The sequence below is a fragment of the Motacilla alba genome, chromosome 9 (assembly GCF_015832195.1).
Source record: "Motacilla alba alba isolate MOTALB_02 chromosome 9, Motacilla_alba_V1.0_pri, whole genome shotgun sequence".
In the NCBI taxonomy this organism is placed as follows: Eukaryota; Metazoa; Chordata; class Aves; order Passeriformes; family Motacillidae; genus Motacilla; species Motacilla alba.
The window spans coordinates 23925434-23942108 of record NC_052024.1 but is presented as its reverse complement, the minus strand read 5'-3'; the positions used below and the strand labels follow the sequence as shown (position 1 = coordinate 23942108).

The window sequence follows — 16675 nt, the reverse complement described above, 5'->3', positions numbered from 1 at the left end:
ATTTTTAATTTTTTCCCCATTGCGTGATCCCTGTTAATGAATAATTTACCAGCCAGAGATGAAAATAAAATGAAAGGATTTCTCTGGGGTCTGCTGTGTTCTCTGAACATCCAGCCTAACAGTTTAGATATCCATACATGTATTTCTTTTAAAGAGTAAAAAATAACCCCAGAGAAAACAGCATTCAGCAGGAACCAGGCAGGAATAAAAAGAGCTGCAGCCTCCAGAGGTTTTCCCATTTCCTTCTAGACCTGAGATCATTTGTCTGAGGCTGTTTGTGAATTATTCATACCCAGTGGAGCTCTTTGCTTTCCCAGATTGAATGTGACCAGTTTCCATCTCAGGCCTTCCCGTGCTGCTTTTTTTGTTCGCATTTCAGGTTTGCCTGGGATGCCCTTTATCCCAAGGCCCTGCTGGATGCTGGGGGACTCTGTTGGTCAAACATCCACAACCTGCTCTGTGCTCAATGCCCACAGCACATGAGGCAGCTGTGGGAATGGGATAACTGAGGAGCTGGAAACCCTGGAATCATGCCCTGGTCCTGCTTTGGCTTTGGAGTGGAACCTCCAAGGGAAAAGTGTTTGTTATTTTAGCTCTGGGTTGATTTTAAGGGTCCTGTGCATCCCCATCCCTGTGTCAGATTAGCAGGAGGATCCCAGTCTGTGGAAGTGTGGCAGGTGATGGAATGAGATGGGGTCTGAGATCCCAGTTCAAACCCTTCTGCTTCAGCTGCCACTTGAAACCTGCTCAGGTTTGGATGTACTAAAGAGGATTGGGTGCTCCTGAGGAGCCAACCTGATGTTTGTTCCTGAGGAGCCATCCTGGTGTTCCTGAGGAGCCATCCCAGTATTCCTGAGGAGCAATCCCAGTGTTTCCTGAGGAGCCATCCTGATTTTCCTGAGGAGCTGTCCAAATGTTCCCGAGGAGCCATCCTGGTGTTCCTGAGGAGCCATCCCGGTGTTTCCGAGGAGCCATCCCGGTGTTCCTGAGGAGCCATCCTGGTGTTCCCGAGGAGCCATCCCGGTGTTTCCTGAGGAGCCATCCTGGTGTTCCTGAGGAGCCATCCTGGTGTTCCCTGAGGACCCATCCTGATGTTCCTGAGGAGCCATCCTGGTGTTCCTGAGGAGCCATCCCGGTGTTCCTGAGGAGCCATCCTGGTGTTCCTGAGGAGCCATCCTGGTGTTCCCGAGGAGCCATCCGGTGTCTCCCTGCTCCAGGGGAAGAGCGGCGCTGCCACACGTGGGATGCAGTTGCCGAGCAGCCGCTGGAATCCAAACCATCTTTGGAGCCATCGGCGCCTCTGAGAGCGGAGATGTCCCTGCGCAGCTCCGGAGCCTCCTCCTGCCATCTGTGCCCACTCACCTGGAAACTCGGCAGGGGTTTTCTTCTCTCCTGTGACCTGTGCACATGCCCGGAATCCCGGGATCTCCGAGGCTGGAAAGGCCTCCAGGATCCAACCGGTGCCCGATCCGCAGCTGGTCACTGAGCGCCACAGCCAGGAATTCCCGGGACACTGCCAGGGATGGGCACTCCAGCCCTCCCTGGGCAGTTCCAAGGCCTGAGCACCCTTTCCATGGGGAAATTCCTGCTGCTGCCCCCCCTGAGCCTGCCCTGGCCCAGCCTGAGGCCGCTCCCTCTCCTCCTGTCCCTGTTCCCTGGTGGCAGATCCCAATCCCAGCCAGGCTGTCCCCTCCTGCCAGGGAGTTGTGCAGAGCCACAAGATCCCCCCTGAGCCTCCTCCACCCCCAGACTCCTCAGGTTTCCCCCTAAAACCCCAGGAAGAAAATACTGTAGAAATATCATTTTTTTCATAGATTGTTACTTTTTACAGGAACCTTCTGATTCCCAACCTAGTTCATCCCTCTTTTGTGAGGATTACAGACATTCCCCCGTGCTGAAAGGCTGAAAATTGGATTAATAGATTTCCTTTCAGTTTTCAAACACTCCTCTGTTGTCACTAAAATTAACAGGCTCAGGAGCTACAAAAAAGGGCTCCCTGCTTTTTCTGGGGAAAACTCCTCCCCTGGGAATTCAGAAATGGATCTGCCATGTGAGATTTCCCCCTGCCTTCCCCTCCCTGCCATGCTGGAATTCACTCTGCCTGCTTTCCAATCTCCTCGTGTTCCTCTCCAAAGTAATCCAGACTCAAGGGTGTCATGCAATTAAAACAATAAAAAATTGGAAAAATATAAAATTAACAAACCCCAGGAGGCTGGGTATGCTCAGGCTGAAAAAATATTTAATGGATTAATGGAATGAGCACCTTAAGGACTGGGAAAAGACACTTCAGGTTGCTCTGAGTGCTCCTCAAGCTTTCCTGGATTTTTTTCCCTCAGTGTCTCCATGCCTGGAGCTGCCCAATCCCTGTCCACATCTGTATCCAGCTGAAGGAGGGAAAAGAAAAGCCCAGGAAGTTCCACAGTATATTTGTTTTATCCGGGCTCAGAGAGGCCCCATAACTCATCCTGGGTTCCAACAGGAGCGTGGATCCCTTCCAACGGAATTCCCTGGAGTTGGGTCCCTCTGGGCAGGATGTGGAGCGGGGGTGGCACCATCCTGGCTGTCCCTGTCCCCCGCAGTGCCCCTGCAGCATCCCGCCCCTTTTCCACGGGCTCAGCACCACGGGCAGCTCCCCAAATCCCGCTGCGAGGAGCGGCAGCCGATCCTGCACGGTTGATGATGCCCGGCTGAAATTAGGATCGATCTCCTGTCTCCTCCTCTCCCCAGCTATGCAAACTTGGCCGTGCCCCCTCCAGAGCTGCCTTTCATCCCAGCTTTTAGAGGCGCTGCCCAGTGAGGGTTCATTCGGAGTAGTCAAAAACATCACAGCCGATTCTGGCTTTTGCTTTTTTTGTTCTCTGCTCAGTCTTCACCCCGGGGTTAATGGAAAATGATGTCAAACACCAGGAGTGATTTATGGAAGTCAGGCAGCTTTTGGCACCCTGAGCTATGGATAAAGTCAACTGCAAATTGTTTTCACATTCTAAATTACTGTACCCAGCTCTGGAGGAGGCTGGAAAAACTGCCAGAGGGAAACCGTGGGAGAAGGAAGGGTGGTGTGGTTATCTCTGAACTGAGCTGTGACTCAGAAGAATTCCATTTTTTAAGCCAAACCTCTGTGCTGAACGCCAGGGATGGATTTTTCCTGGGAATTACCATGGGCGTGGGGATTCCCAGCTCCACGTCTGCCACATCAAACTGCTGGAACAGGAACTGGTGCAGGCTGGAAATCTCTTCATGAAGAGCCTGAACAGGTTTTGATTGCAGAACAAAGATTCCCAGGAGCATCTCTGGAATCAAAGATACCCAAGAAGGGAAAGGAAACTTTCCTCTTTTACTCTGTGTATTATTTTTGTAGCTCTGATATTTCCTTCCCAACTTGTGCTGGATTATCAATAAAATATTGGTTTCTTTGTCATTGTTATGGATTTCTAAATTTAAAATCACATAGGTGGCACCTGAGGGATTGTTTTGTTTGGGGGTTGACTCAAAACTTGGTTTTTCTTGAGGCTGAGAGGGAATCTCCAAGGGCTTCCCATAAAAATATTTATTTTTTATGTCTCTCTCCTTGCAGGAAGAACTCAGGAGGCTGCAGCACACCCTGGAACAGGTCAATGATGGCAAAGACTCACTCCAAAGGTAAATGTACCATTTCCAAAATAGCTCACCCCAGAAAATGAAACGGGTTTGCCAAGGTGGGAACCCTTTGCTGAGGGATCCTCTTTGTCACAGACAATATCCCAAAATTTGCCTTTCTCCCATTAACAGTCCCTAGTTTTAGTTACAAGAGGACAATTTCTGACAACGATATCATTGAGTGCCCAGTAAAGTCCCAAATAACTCCACAGGTCGGGGTCTGACCTCCCAAATTTCCCTGCCAAGAGCTGCCATCCAATCCATGCTGCTGCTCCACCCAGGGCAGTGTTCCCAGATGCTGGATTTGGATATTCCAGCATTTTCAGATTGCTTTCTTCGAGCCATCAGTTCCCAGCAGCAGCTCCTCAGCCATCATTTATTACAGAGAATTTGTTCCTCACCCCCCACATGGCTTCTGCTGCTGTAGCTCATTTGCTGCCAGCATTCCCATTGTTCCTTTCCATTTCCCTCTCCGGCTTTTCCAGCGTGGCCGTGGGGATGGAAGTTAATTTAGCAGGAATATCTGTTAGATTTGCCAGCGTTTGTTTTTTTTTATTATTATTTTTATTTATTTACAGCAGCTCTTTTGCTGGCTGTGCCTGTCTCTGGAGCTGTGGCAGCTGGGAGATTTAAAACAGGGATTCGGGCAGGTTCCCACTGGAAAACTGCATCCAAATTCCCATTTTTTTGTTGGGAGCTGGACACAGAGATCCAGATAACTTCCTCCAAAGACAGCAACTCCCCCTGATCAGCAGCTCTTGTTTTTTCTTGTCCAGATTAGGGAATTCATTCACAGGGTTGCAGGAATGTCAGGCTGGAACACGTTAAACTCATTTCCTTTTCTTTCCTGTAGCCGTCAGCTCGCCATGGATGAAGAAAATAACATCCAGGAATATCCTATCAACCTCCAGCCCTTGGAATCCAAAGTGAAAATGTGAGTGAGGAAAAGAGTTGGGTCTGCCTTGGAATGCAGCTGGGGGTGTCCAGCTCCTGAGCTGCAGGATCCACACTGGATCCATCCTGGATGAGCTGCAGGATCCACACTGGATCCATCCTGGATTTCTGTGTAACTGGATAAAAAAGCCTCTAATTAGCAAATTAATTAAGTTCTCTATGTTTAAGAATCTGGTGCCGGGAAAATTTGGGTTGTTCAGCCTGGAAAAAAGAGAAGGCACCAAATTGTGTCCTTCCAGTGCCTAAAGGGGCTCCAGGAGAGCTGAGAGAGTCTGGGGACAAGGGACAGAGGGACAGGACACAGGGAATGGCTCCCACTGCCAGAGGGCAGGGATGGATGGGAGATTGGGAATTGGGAATTCCTGGCTGGGAGGGCAGGAGGGGCTGGGATGGGATTCCAGAGCAGCTGTGGCTGCCCCTGGATCCCTGGCAGTGCCCAAGGCCAGCTTGGATGGGGCTTGGAGCAGCCTGGGACAGTGGGAAGTGTCCCTGCCGTGGCAGGGGTGGCACTGGATGGGATTTCCACTCCCTTCCCACCCAAACCATCCTGGGCTGAATCACGGACTCACACTGATTCCCTTTGAACTGAGTTTCGAACGTTAAACATCAGTGTTGAACTCATTTTGTCATTTCCTCTGTGTAACTCAAGAATTTTTGGGAATCTGCTGCATTTTTCCGTGCGAGCAGAGAAGCCAGAGGAGGGAAGGGCAGCACGGAGCCTTTTCCGTGGTGATTTCCCCATCCACCACCAGTTCCCCAGGGATTCCCTGGCAGTGCAGAATCGCTGCTCCGGGCTGCAGCAGAGCCCTGCGCTCGGGAGCAGCAGGATTCGCTCGGGGCTCAGCCGAGCACACGCTGACACCGAGCGCCGCCGGCAAGGGAGGGACACGCAGCCCGGGGCACGGGAGCGAGCTCCGAACTTCCAAACGCCACCGAATCGTGGCATCCTGGAATGGTCCGGCTTGGAAGGTGTCAGAATCCAGGACATCCCTCTGGGTGCCCTGGATGGCCAGAGCCGCTGGCAGGGGGCTCTGAGACCCTGGCACGCAGCCAAAGACACACGTGGGGTTTTGATCTTAGCCCGTGGAGCAAATCACCAACTCTGTATGGAGAATTACAAGCCACACACAAAAGTTTAGATATTGTAGTAGAAGTAGTCACAAAGTGAAAGGAAGGGTTTCTGAGTGCTGTACAGGGGGGTTTTAAGCCTTGTACGCAGGGGTCCAAGTTTTGTACATGGGGGTCAGGGGTTCTAAGATGGAGGGATTTGGGTGTGCCCTGTCCTCTTTCTTTCTCCTTCCCAGCCTCCATGTCTTTGGTGATGTTGGCACTCACAGATTGGTCTAGAGTAGAAAGTCACCATTCAATATAGATAGTAGGCATTGGGGAAAAGGTATAAACATGTAGTACGTAATATATGATATAAAAGATGGCCCCAGCCCCTGGGAGGGCAGTGTGCCTTTGTCTGACCTGCTGAACGGGCCACAGCAGCTCAGGAGAAGAATCTTTTAGATAACCAACAATAAACTACCTTGAGATCAGACAACAGAGGACTGCTGAGTCTTTCTTTAAAAGCACGAGTTGGAGGAGAGACTTTTCCATCTTTCGGGGTCACCCCAATCCGGGGCTGGAAACCCCACAGGAAGGGAGCTTTAAAGAACTTTTAATCCAGCCCTGAGCAGGGACGGCTTCAATTAGGGCAGCTTGTCAGCCTGATTTGGGGTGTTTTTAGGGGTGGGGAAATCTCCCCCCACCAGCCTCATGGGAAAAGAAATCCTTCCTTATATCCTAAATCAATCCTCTTTTCAAACTACAGAATAATTTTCATTTTTGCTGTACATTACATGATACGGAGTTTTCCCTGGCATCAGTTATTCTAGAAGTCTTGATTTTGAATAATTTAACTTCCCCACATATTTATCAGAGTGCGGGATTCCTTTTGGAGCCTCTTCCAGCACGGATCCTCCAGCCCTGGCACAGGAATTGCCTCCATCCAGAAAACACTGCCTCACTCACAGCCCATTCAAATATTAATGCATATTAAAATATTAAAAGGACATGAAGTTTCAAATTAAAGCCCAATGTCTTTTAAGCTTTTAGTCATGCAAATAAAAGCCAGATAAAAGAATCCATTTTCAGGGAGCTTTCTGGGAGACTAATTATGACTTAAGCTCAGTCTATTCTCCGGCTTTAGAACAGAAATACATGTAAATATAAATATGTAAATATAAATATGTAAATACTGCTCGTCCCAGTGAATAAACCCTCAATTGCTTAAAAATCCTACAAGGATTTTTCCTGCTAATCCTGCAGAGAAGTTGTGGATGCTGGAATTGTTCCAGACCAGGCTGGAGGGGGTTTGGAGCGACTTGGGATAGTGGAAATTGTCCCTGCCCAAGGCAGAGGATGGAATGAGATGACATTTTCCAACCTAAACCGTTCTGGGATTCCATAATTCCATGATACTGCTCCAGCTCTCAAATTCCAGTTGCATCTGAATTATAATATGAAATGTGGTATAAAAATAAGATGTAGATGGTTGTCCATTCCTTGAAGTGGACAAATGGATATTTTTATTATGATGGTGGAATGTAGGAGAAATTCCGAGTTCTGGATGGCCTCAACTGAAATCACTTCCATGGGTTTTGGGATTGGGCTGGACTCTGAGTAATGTGGTAAGAGTTTGGAACCAGATCATCCTTAAGGTCCTTTACAACCCAAACCACTCCAGAATTCCCTGATTGTCCTTCAGCAATATCCTAAATTCTCCCAGTGGTGCCTTATACAAACCTACAGAGGTAGTTCCACATGATCCTTACCCAGACACGAGAACAAAACACAGGAACCCCCAACCCCAATGTTCTGAGCCAGGGATCTGGACTGAAATCCTCTGTTCCCTCAGCATCCAGCGAGCATGGCGTGAGCACCTGCAGCGCCAGGACCTGTCCCCATCCCTGGAGCTACGGGACAAGGGCAGCCTGTCCCCGATGTCCCCAACGTCCCCGGCATCCCCAAGGTCCCCAGCGTCGCCGGCCTCGGGCAAGATGAGCAGGTCTGTCAGCATGAACACCTTCTCCGACAGCAGCACCCCCGTGAGTCCGGCTGGAATTCCTCCTTTTTCCTTTGCTGCCTTCCTTTCTGGGGTTTGGGACAAGTGGAAGCTCAGCTGAGGGTTCACGGGGTTGGTGATGGGTTAAAAAGGGGTTTGTAGGTGTCCCAAATGAGCTCCAGGCAGAGATTCCTCTTGTAGGCTCATCAGGATGCGGGACTGTGGGTATCAGACCTGGAATTCAGCAGATTTTGGAGGTGTTCTTGCTGGTAAAAAGGTGCTTCTAAGTGGTCCTGTGTCCTGTGTGTTTAGGATATTGTGTTCCCAAAAAACCTCACACTGTGGTGCTTTTCATGCAAAGGAGTGTGGTTTCATGGTTGATTTCTGGTTTTGTTTGGTTGGTTGCTTTTAATCAAAAAAGAGACCAAAAGAGGCTAAAAGGGACTTTGAGAAGTTGATTTAGGAGATCAAAATTAAATTTGATTTTGGAATAAATATTCCGCCTTGACCAGTGGCTGGAGACTGCATTTCTCTTTTTAAGGTGACCCTAAATAAACCCCAAATACAGATCCCATTTCTGGAATACAAACAGCTCTGTGGCTGTCTCTGATTTGGGGTTTTTAGGTCGATAAATAAATAAATACAGAGTCTGGAAATGTCGCCTTCAGCTTTGTAGCTGGAATAATTCATGCAGACTGGAATAATTCATCATGGAATAATTCAGGAATTCCAGGATTGCCCTGCTGTGTGGTGCAGGAAGTGTGTCCCTGCTCCTGAGGAGGGAACAGCTTGGTTGGATCCTCACTGCCAGTGGCTGTTGTCACTCCCAGGACAGCATTTGCTGGCTTCTGAATCCCGACAAAAGTCTGGGAATTATTGTTAGCGGTGTTCTTCAAGCTGAATAAATTTAATTCTGCCTTGAGTTGCAAAGTTGGAGAGATTTTAATCTTGTGAAGTCCAAGAAACCGATCAAACACAGCTTTTCCACACTAAAAACCCCGATTTTGGAATTTTGGGGATAATTTGTCTCCGTTCAGTGTTGATCCAAGTGCTGATCCAGGCCCAAAGCGAAGCTGCTTCCAGCAGGTTTATTTTGGGACACGGTGCTTGACAGAATTTAATAAAACATTCCTGAGGTCACTGCTTTATTTTTGGTTGGGAGCTGGAGAGCAGGAGGATAAAGTGGGCTGGAATATTGGGTTAGACACTGACGTTTCATGGATTCAAGGGGTTTGGTTCCTTTAATTAGAGGAATAAATGAAGATACAAATGTTTATCTGCCGCTGGAATCTGCTTCCACCAGAGGTCCCTCGTACCCTGCACAGAGACTTTCCTGGGTGCTCCAGAGTTTCTCCAGCACTGATCTCATTTGGAAAACGACACTTTGGGATGTTTGGGATTTCAGGAAGGGCAGCTGTGACTTCTGTGTTTGTGGGGAGAAAGCGATGGCTCCATCTCCCAGTGTTTGTGGGGTACAACACGGGGCTCCCCCGGGCCTTCCCCACGGAGAGAATGATGGAACGGGTGCGATGTCAGAGCCTGAGGGATGAGATGGGAAATGGAGAATTCTTGTTTGGCTGATGCTTTGGAGCAAAGAAAAGGTTGTGTGTGTATAGTAAACAGCTTTTTAACTGTTAGAAAAGATCTGTTATTGATCACTGATCATATTGTGGTATGAGCAGCACACGGGCTGAAGCTGTGTTGTCTTCACTGGCTTTTGTTTTCCTTTTGTGTATTAATTTTTGCTAAAAAGAAGTTAGAGCACAGATGTGTAACAGATTTGAAATAATGTTCCTCCTCGTAAATGTTTTATTTTTTGCTACCATGTAGAAAAGTGCCAAAACTTTCCTTCCCAGATGGGTTTCTGCTTTTTCCTCCAAAATCACTGAATGGTTTGGGTTGAAAGGGACCTTCAATCTCATCCCATCCCTGCCATGCAGGGACACCTTCCACCATCCCAGGCTGCTCCAGCCCCAGTGTCCAGCCTGGCCTTGGGCACTGCCACGGATGCAGGGGCAGCCCCAGCTGCTCTGGGCACCTGTGCCAGGGCCTGCCCACCCTCACAGGGTCAGGAATTCCTTCCCAATATCCCATGTAAATTTCCCCTCCTTCAGCTTGAAGCCATCCCCTTTTCTGTCACTCCAGGCCCCAGTGAAGTCTCTCTATGTCTTCCTTGTATCCCTATTCTGATTCTGGGAGGAGCTCTGAGCTCTGCACACACCTTCCTCTTCTCCAGGCTGACAAAATCCAACTTTCCCAACCCGTCTCCACAGGGAAAGAGCTCCAGTCCCCTTATCAGCATCATGGCCAGTTTTGGGCTTGCTGCAGCAGTTCCACGTCCTTATTACTGTGTGGACACCAGATCCGGGCGCAGCATTCCAGGCGGGGTCTCGGGAAGCATTCCATGTCCAGGGGGATGTGCCAGCCCCGCTCCCACCCTGCCGGGCTGCCCTGGCAGGAGCGGGAGCCCCGGGACGCGGCGGCGGCGCTCGGGCGTTCAGCACCGCGGACAGCGGCGGGGCCGGGCCCGCTCAGCACCGCGGACAGCGGCCAGGCTCTCCCGCTCCGCGCCCGGGACCCGGGGCCTGCCGCCCTTCAGCGTGGATCTCACCCCAACCCTATCACTCCTGACCTCCCACCCTGGCAAAGCATCTCATTTCCTCTCCTAAAAATCACTGGGATGCTCACGAGAATGGCAGGAACTGATTCCGTAAAATTCCCATTTCTTTTCTTGAGCCCAGCACTCCGATAGGCAGCTTTCTACCAAGAAACGGGGTTTTAAACGGGTGTAACCACACAAAAGCTGCTTTTCCAAACAGGAATGGTTATTTCCCCATCGGTTGATGCCACAGAAATATGCCATGGGGAAAAGAGCCAGGATGGAACTCCTCTGCCCCAAAGCCCAGTTTGTTTGTCCTTCCTGCCCCATGGGGTACCTTCAAAGCTGGGACTTTGCTCAGTGGTTTATTAAGGTTTGGTTCCAAAACAGAACAAAATCTCTCTGCAGCCTTTGTGTGTTGCTAGGTCTCCCAGCAGAATCCCATTTTCCCGCTGGTGTCTGTGACGTTCCCAGGTGGGTTTTGCACCTGCAGGAGCGATGGGAAGTTGAGGGAGAGGGAAAACCGATGTGTGGGAGGCAGTGAAATCCTAACAAGCCGTGGGGTGTTGATATGGGGAACATTCCCTCTTTCCTGCGAGCCTGAATTCCCAAATCAGTGAGCAGCAGAGAGGGAACCATCTGATAAATATTTACAATGTGACTTCTATATAATGTAAAAATGCAAAGCCTTGCTCTTGAGCAGCGTGGATGGAAACATAATTAAAGATGAGGGAGACAAATCCAACTGAGATGAAAAGGCCTTAATTAGAAATCAAATGTTTGATGGGCTGAGGAGAAACATTAACGCTGATGTGGCTGTCAGATAACACTTGGAATGAAGGGAACAAATGGAAAACAATGCTGTTTTCAATCCCTCCCATTGACTTTGGATAATCTCAGTTCTAAAAGCGAGCAGGGAATTCAAAGTGCTGTGGCCTAACACGGAATTTGTCTTTTAAGTGTTCTTTTTTTTAATGGAGAAATGGTTGTTGACTTTGTGTTTATTTGTGTACATAATCATCCCCAATGATTATCCAGGTTTAAATCCCTCACAAATATCATCCCATGGGATTTGAACTGTTGGGATACAAAAGGACCCTCTTGATCCTTTCTGCTGGTGGGAGCAGAACGCCAACAATTTCTTCTTTTTTATGTTGTGCGCATTGAAGGTTGGATATTGACGTGATTTTTGATGTCAATTTGAGTCCTTGTGGTTCAGCAGCAGCAAAATCAATCCAGAAATGCTCTTGGTTGATGACAAAACCTCTGATAAGACATTTCTGATGCTGTTTCTGGGGGAATATTCAGCTGCTTGAGACACTTGAGAACAGGTTTTTGTGTTCTGGGGTGGGTCAGGCTCTGTGAAGGTTCACAATGAGATGGCTCTGGTGGGTATCAATGACAAATCTCAAAAATAGTTTTATTTATGTCCCACTTCAGGAAATTTGGCTGGATCCTTTATAAATCCTTTCTAAGCTAATTCTATTTACAATATCTCATTTATCCCCACAGCAGGGAAATTCCACTGCCTGCCTTTCACAAAGCCAGGCCCCAAAATGAAAATAGCATTAATGAATTCTTTAATGCTGAATTAAGCAGGGGGTGCAGAGCAGATTTGCAGCCTCACAGAAAGTTCTTGGGGGATTTCTCTCCAGCCCTGTGACAGCACACTGAAAATCCAGAATTTCCTTTGTCTGAGCAGCTTCCAGAGGGCAGGGACAGATTTTCAGAATTCAGTTTTCATGGGACCAAAAAAGAGGGGAAAATGTAAGTAATGGACAATAAAGTCATGATTACAGCAGGAGGAATTAGATGTATAAAATATATTTAATAGAAACTTACTGGGATGGAGGGAAAATCCAATGGAAATTGCCCCATCCTGAGCCATTAAATTATTTTAGTGGCTCTATCACCACTGAAATGTGGCAGCAGCACTTTAATGGGGACTATTACAGAACAGTGGATCTTTCCAAGTATATCCAGATTATCTCCTTCCAAAGGGCAGAGTATTGATTTCTGCTCGTAAAATGAATTTTCAGAGTAAATACACCAGAAAAGTACATTTTTGTGGGAATAAATATGATTTGAGCTATTTTACTGCTTGGAATTTAGGCAAATAATAATCATCATTCTGGTTTTTGGGAGATTCTGACTCTGTTTCAATAACTTGATTTTTTGAGGCAATTTTCCACCTGTGAAATGACTTCTTAGGGTCAGCTAAAGGTCATTAGGAAGACACAAATGACATTTGAGGGAAGCATTGAAAGAAAAAGCTGTGTTTTCTTTGGGAATGTTTTCAAGGGAGTGAAAATTTCACACTGGGGGTGAAAAAAGCCATTTTAATTTTAACAAAGAACCCAAAGTGAGCAGCAGGGAGGTGCCCTGGTGGTGGTGGTTCATGTCCCACCTGCTCTGCCCATCCTGGAGCTGAGCACAACCACGGGTGATGCTTTTGGGAGGAAGGTTGGGCAGCTTCGCTCCTCAACAAGCACCTCCCTGAACCCAGTTTTAATGGACATTTCCACATTGGAGATATTCAGGTTTTCAACAAAAAAATCCTGTGTTAATGGAGATTCCCAAGCTGGAGTTATTCAGGCATCCAGATTTTCTCCCAACCCCATCTCTCATACCAATAATTTTTGGCAAAGCCTCCCTTCAGCAAAGGTCTTTGAGAGATCTAAGTCCAGTAGTGGATTTTGGTGTTTATTCTGGATTATTCATGACTTCCATGATGTGTTTGATTGCAATATCTTGGTTCTCCCTGTTTTAACTTCTGCTGCTCTTTCAACCTTCCCTTTAAAGTGTCAGCCTTTATGAGCCCCAGAACTCCCCAAAGTTCCTCTGTCCTGCCCCTGTAACTGAATTTTGGAGGGTTTCCCATTTCCCAGGCTCTTCTCTCCAGTTGGATTTTGTTCAGCAGTGCCAGGATCACCTCAGACCCCACTTGTGTCCTTACCCCTTGGACTGTGCTTTAAACTTTCCTTCACTTCTGAAATTTTGACCTTATTTTGCCCTTCTTTACTGATATTGAATTAAAAATTTGTCCTCCCACTGGCCAGGGCAGGAAAACGCTGGGAGCTGAGCAGTTCCCACCTGGGGACACCAGGGCCAGAGGTGAGCTGTGGAATATTCCTGTGGTTTATTACATTGGACATTTTCCTGCTGTTCTGATAACGCATTCCCCACACCCTGCGCACACCAGTCCTTCGCTGTTTGAAAATTTGGCAGCTCTCATTTTTCCAACTAAACCCCTGTTCCCAGTTGCTAATTAAGGCGCTGTTTTAATTGCATTAATTCCTCTCACTCCGAGCCTGAGCGGGGAGCTCGGAAAGCACTGCTCCGATGGCGTCGGTGGCCAGGCTTTGGCTTTTCCAAGGTGTTTAAAATTCCATCGCTGCTCCAATAAACCTCAGCCACTGGATTATTTCTCATGGACAGACAGTCCATCCTTCTCCTGGGGGCTTTATGGACAGAGTGTGTAAAATGATAACACAATGAATGGGCCACTTGCCATCCTCTATCAGCTGCTTAAATCAGCTGCTCCAGACAGGAATTCAATACAGGAGAAGCTGTTCCAAATGGATTTTTCAGGTACAAGGCATAACAAGGAATTTCAGGAGTATTCTTGATCCATTGGCACCAAGACAGCTTTAAAGACATTTATGGGCCTTCAATAAAGATGCTTTCAAACCATCTTCAGAATAATAAAATCGCTTCGGTGCTCTGAGGAGCTCAGAAGAAAATCAAATTATTGTTAGATTTGATTATGTCAGTGTCCAGAAATCCCAGACATTGGATAAAATCCGCTGGGAAGCAAAAGGAGAATCTCATTCAGGGAGGGAAAGGAAGAGATGGTTTTGCATGCAGGAATTTAATATTCCCCTGTAATTTTATTTTTATGTAAATTATGTAAATTAGATGAAGATGTCATAATATTTCCCGTGCTGAATTCATGCTATTTATGAACACTGCAGTGCCTGTTTCCCCCTCTGCTGTAAAAACCTGCTGTGCTTCCCAGAATGCCAGGGATTTATCTCGTCTCCTGTGTTTAATTTTGCAAAATTAGGATGCAAACTTAAATATGAAATCTTGAAGCCAAATTTCAGGAACAGATCTCCTACCTCGAAGGAAATGGAAAGGGAATATGAAGGTGCCATGGAGAATTCAGTGTTTTTAGTCCAGAGCTGTGTTTTTTGGGATGTAGAGAAATGAAAAGAGGCTGCCCAGGCAAGTGGTGGATTCATGGATTCACCATCCCTGGAAGTGTTCCAAAACTGCGTGGAGGTGGCACTCGAGGACATTATTTGGTGGTGAATGTGGGTTGATCTTGTGAGTCTTTTCCAACCTCGAGGACTCTGTGATTCCATGAAATTCTGGCCTTGGTGTCCCTCCCAAGACTGGGAAGCCTGCTGTGGCTTCCTGCCCACTTGGGGCCTATTTTGATGTTTCTCTTCCTGGCCAAATATTTCCTGGATTTTCTTCCAAAATCATTCTAAATTCCATTTTTGGGGTGGAGTTCCTGGGTGGCTGTAGGGCAGGGCTGGACCTGTGTCTGTACCTTCCCATTTCTGGGGGAAAAAAGCCCCAGACCACTGACTGAGCCCTAAATCTCTATTAGGACAACACTGAGGCTCACAGGAGCTTGGAGTTTGCATAACCAAATCCCAGTCTGGCTTTTCCATGTCCCAATTCCCATTCCGTACCTTTAATCCTGATGCACTTCTTTGTTAAGGCCATCTGCAGGAACTCCTTCATTCCCTTTGGATGGATCAGATCCTCTGCTGCTCCTTGTCCCAAAAGAAAGGGAACTGGACAGCTTTGTGCCGGGATTGTGACCTTTCCCTAAGGATTCTTGCTCCCTCTTGGAGAAATTTTTGGGAGGGCACAGATTCCCTGCAAACCTGAGCCTGACTCATCACATCGTCAGAAATCCCCAAACCCTCGATGCTGTAAAAATATCCCAGAGTTCCTTCACTCGTTTTCCAGGAGGAGTTTAATGATCCAGAAAATTAAGAATATTCACGTTTTTTCCCAGCGAGGAGATATTTTAATTCCAAATGTTCCCACTTAATTTCCCTCAGAGCATAAACTCAGACCTTCCGTGGCAATGTCCTTTCAGCTGTCCTTGTTTTGGGGATTTATCTTCTCCATGCTTTCATTTTAAACCCTGCTCTTTGACACAAGAGAAGAATTATTTCATTTATTAAAGGCTGTGCCCACCATGAGATAATCATGGCAAAGAAACGAGAGGCTGTCACTGACTCCTCTCTCCATGGAAAAGGAATTGCAGAGCTCCTGGCTGTCAATGGATGCATTTTCCAGCAGCACTGAAGGGCTTTATTTGGCCTTTTACAGCACCACTGTCCTTTGTTTCCAGCCTCTGCCACACAGTGGAACTTTGTCTGCTGGAAGGGTTGAAATGGTAGAGAAGGTCCTAAAAACTCACGGAATTTCTTTTGGGATACATGAGCCTCAGTAAATGATGTTTTATTACTGCAATGGGAGCATGAAGAGAGGGAAGGTTGGAGAAGGGTCTTGCTTAGAGTGTGACAGAACAAATCAGGTTGGGCCAGGTTTAATTCGAGTAAATCTGGGTTGACTCCCAAACTGGGGCACTTCCAAGAGTTTTTGTTTGGTTTTGTTTGTTTGTTTGTTTTGGGGTTTTTTGTTTTGTTTTATGTGCAAGTATAAACACTAATAAAATCAATTTTGAGAAAGTTGAATTAAAAGTAATTTTTAGCATGACCTGATGTTGGGGTTTTCCCACTTAGTTAGGGCTGAACAGGAGCCTGAGTATGAGACTGGTTGATGGTGTGCTTTCCCTTCAACAGTTAATTTTAGTGTCTTCTCCCTGGAGCAGCCAAACCAGTGGGAATGAGCTGTGTTTGTAATTCCAGCACTGGTTTGGCTGCAGGGCTGGACATTCTGGATTGATCCCTGTCAGAAACTTGGATGTCTAAAAGCGAGCCCCCGATGCCTTGGTGCTTTTGTTCCTCCTGTGTTTTCCTCGAGTTCCAGGATGATTTGGGTGGGAAGGGACCTGAAATCCCATCCCACCCCATGCTGCAGGCAGGGACACCTCCCACTCCCCCAGGGTGCTCCCAGCCCTGCCCAGGCTGGCCTTGGACACTCCCAAGGATGGGGAAGGTGTCCCAATATGTTGTTGATTTCCTGCTGGAGATCAACTGAATTCCTGTGGAATTTCACTTAAAACATGGAAATTACCTGAGGTTTAGGGAATTGGCCTTGATGTGAATGGGAAATGTAGCTGTATCCTAATATAAACATTTCCATATATGAAGTAATTTATAATTGCACGATCCAGATGTTTTCCTGTTCTATAAAACCTGGATGGACACGTGCAAAACACAAATATTTGGCACCCATCTGGTATCCATCTGCATCCCACCTCCTGGATCCTATGGCACAGGGATGCT

General features: G+C 47.3%; 1 protein-coding gene across 2 annotated transcripts in view; it reads left to right on the top strand.

Moving 5' to 3' along the window:
* Positions 1-16675, top strand: part of LOC119704743 (IQCJ-SCHIP1 readthrough transcript protein-like) — a 50470-nt gene that overhangs the window by 9921 nt on the left and 23874 nt on the right. For both annotated transcript variants that reach the window (XM_038146394.1, XM_038146395.1), the window contains exons 2-4: positions 3575-3639; positions 4490-4570; positions 7493-7682. In XM_038146394.1, coding sequence (XP_038002322.1) covers positions 3575-3639; positions 4490-4570; positions 7493-7682 — 336 coding nt within the window. The remainder of the gene's footprint in view (positions 1-3574; positions 3640-4489; positions 4571-7492; positions 7683-16675) is intronic.